Source organism: Nicotiana attenuata, unplaced genomic scaffold (genome assembly GCF_001879085.1).
Source record: "Nicotiana attenuata strain UT unplaced genomic scaffold, NIATTr2, whole genome shotgun sequence".
Classification (NCBI taxonomy): domain Eukaryota; kingdom Viridiplantae; phylum Streptophyta; class Magnoliopsida; order Solanales; family Solanaceae; genus Nicotiana; species Nicotiana attenuata.
In genome coordinates, this window is record NW_017674792.1 from 54125 (window position 1) to 55868 (window position 1744).

At 40.9% G+C, this 1744-nt stretch overlaps 1 protein-coding gene across 1 annotated transcript; it reads left to right on the forward strand.

The window, feature by feature from the left end:
* The first annotated feature begins 469 nt into the window (after positions 1-469).
* On the forward strand, positions 470-1543 carry LOC109219284 (uncharacterized mitochondrial protein AtMg00810-like). The gene is made up of 3 exons (XM_019383720.1): positions 470-616; positions 740-906; positions 1063-1543. Exons 1-3 carry the CDS (start codon positions 470-472, stop codon positions 1541-1543), a joined length of 795 nt encoding a protein of 264 aa, XP_019239265.1.
* The last annotated feature ends 201 nt before the right edge of the window (positions 1544-1744 follow it).

Consider the following 1744-nt stretch of genomic DNA (forward strand, 5'->3'; position numbering starts at 1 on the left):
AAATTTTAATTTTTTTTATTTTTCTGCACCACCGTACCCCCTATCCTACTCCCCAGCCCCCACAAACCCCTCTAAAAAAATTTTTTATATTTTTTTTTGTATTCTCAATTTTTTGGTTTTTATTTTTTGCACAACCCTACCCCCCCCCCCCCCCGCAAATCTCCTCAAAAAAAATTTTACTTTATTTTTTTTTGTATTTTCAATTTTCTGTTTTTTTTTGCTTTTTGCACTACCCCCCACCCCTGCAAACCCCCTCAAATATTTTTTTTTTACTTTTTTTTTATTTTTAGTTTTCTATTTTTTTGTTTTTCTGCACCACCCTTCACCCTACCCTCCCCCCCCCCCCCCCCCAATCTTAGCCCAAGTACATTTTGGACTGGGTTGGGCAATGACCCATTTATTGACCTAACCCATCTTGACCCGCCCAAATTCAGCCCAACCCGCCCATTTGCTACCCCTACCTGAAGGCATGGTGCCTAGTAGTTGTAAGGGGATATATAAGATGAAGTACAAAGCTACAGAAGAGGTGCAGAGGTTCAAAGCCGGGCTGGTGGCCAAAGGTACAGCCAACAGGAGGGCATTGAACCAAGAAACATTTAGTCCAGTAGTTAAGATGGTTACTATTAGAACCATCCTAGCTGTGGCTGCCTCTGAACATTGGCACATTCATTAAATGGATGTGTACAATACTTTTCTTCAAAGAGATCTCTATGATGAGATATACATGACCTTACCACAGGGCTTTCAGATTCAGGGGGAGACAAGACCAGCATGCAGACTTTTGAAATTTCTGTATGGGCTTAAACAAGCACCAAGACAGTGGAATGCTAAGCTGTCTGAGGCACTTCTGAGGTTTGGCTTCATGCAAAGCCAACATGACCACTCCCTGTTCATTAAAGGGTCAAGGTAACACATCATAATCATCTTGGTGTATGTTGATGACATGCTAATCAATGGGCCTAAACTGATACTAACAGCTGAGATGATGACCAAGCTATAGCTGTCATTCAAAATGAAAGATCTAGGAGATCTTAAATACTTTCTTGGCATTGACTTTGCCAGATCACAAAGAGGCATTCTAATGCACCAAAGGAAGTACACTTTAGAGCTGATTTATGAGCTTGGACTGGGAGCTGCAAAACCTGCAGCAACACCTATTGAAGCCAACATCAAACTGACTACTAAGGAGTATGATGAACATACTAGCAGCTCTAATGCAACTGATGATGAAGTGTTAATAGACATCAGCCAATATCAAAGATTACTGGGGAAACAACTCTACTTAACTGTCACAAGGCCAGACATAGCATATAGTATTCAGACACTAAGCCAGTTAAGATCACATTTGGAAGCTGCTCAAAGGGTGGTTAGATATGTGAAGAACCAACCAGGCCAAGGCATACTGTTGTCTAGTAAACAAAGAAACACTATCACTACATATTGTGATGCAGACTGGGCAGCTTGCCCTATCACTATGAAGTCAGTAACATGCTTCTTCATCAAGTATGGTAATTCCCTGATATCCTGGAAGTCAAAGAAATAAAGCACCATTTCTAGGAGCTTTGCAGAATCTGAGTACAGAAGCATTGCATCAACTGTGGCTGAATAGGTGATACTTGGTATGTTCAAAGACATTGGAAGTTGGCCTCCCCGTGAACATCTACACTGACAGTAAAGCAACAATTCAAATAGCTGCCAACCTAGTGTTTCAGAACGAACACATTGAAATAGACTTTCACATTAT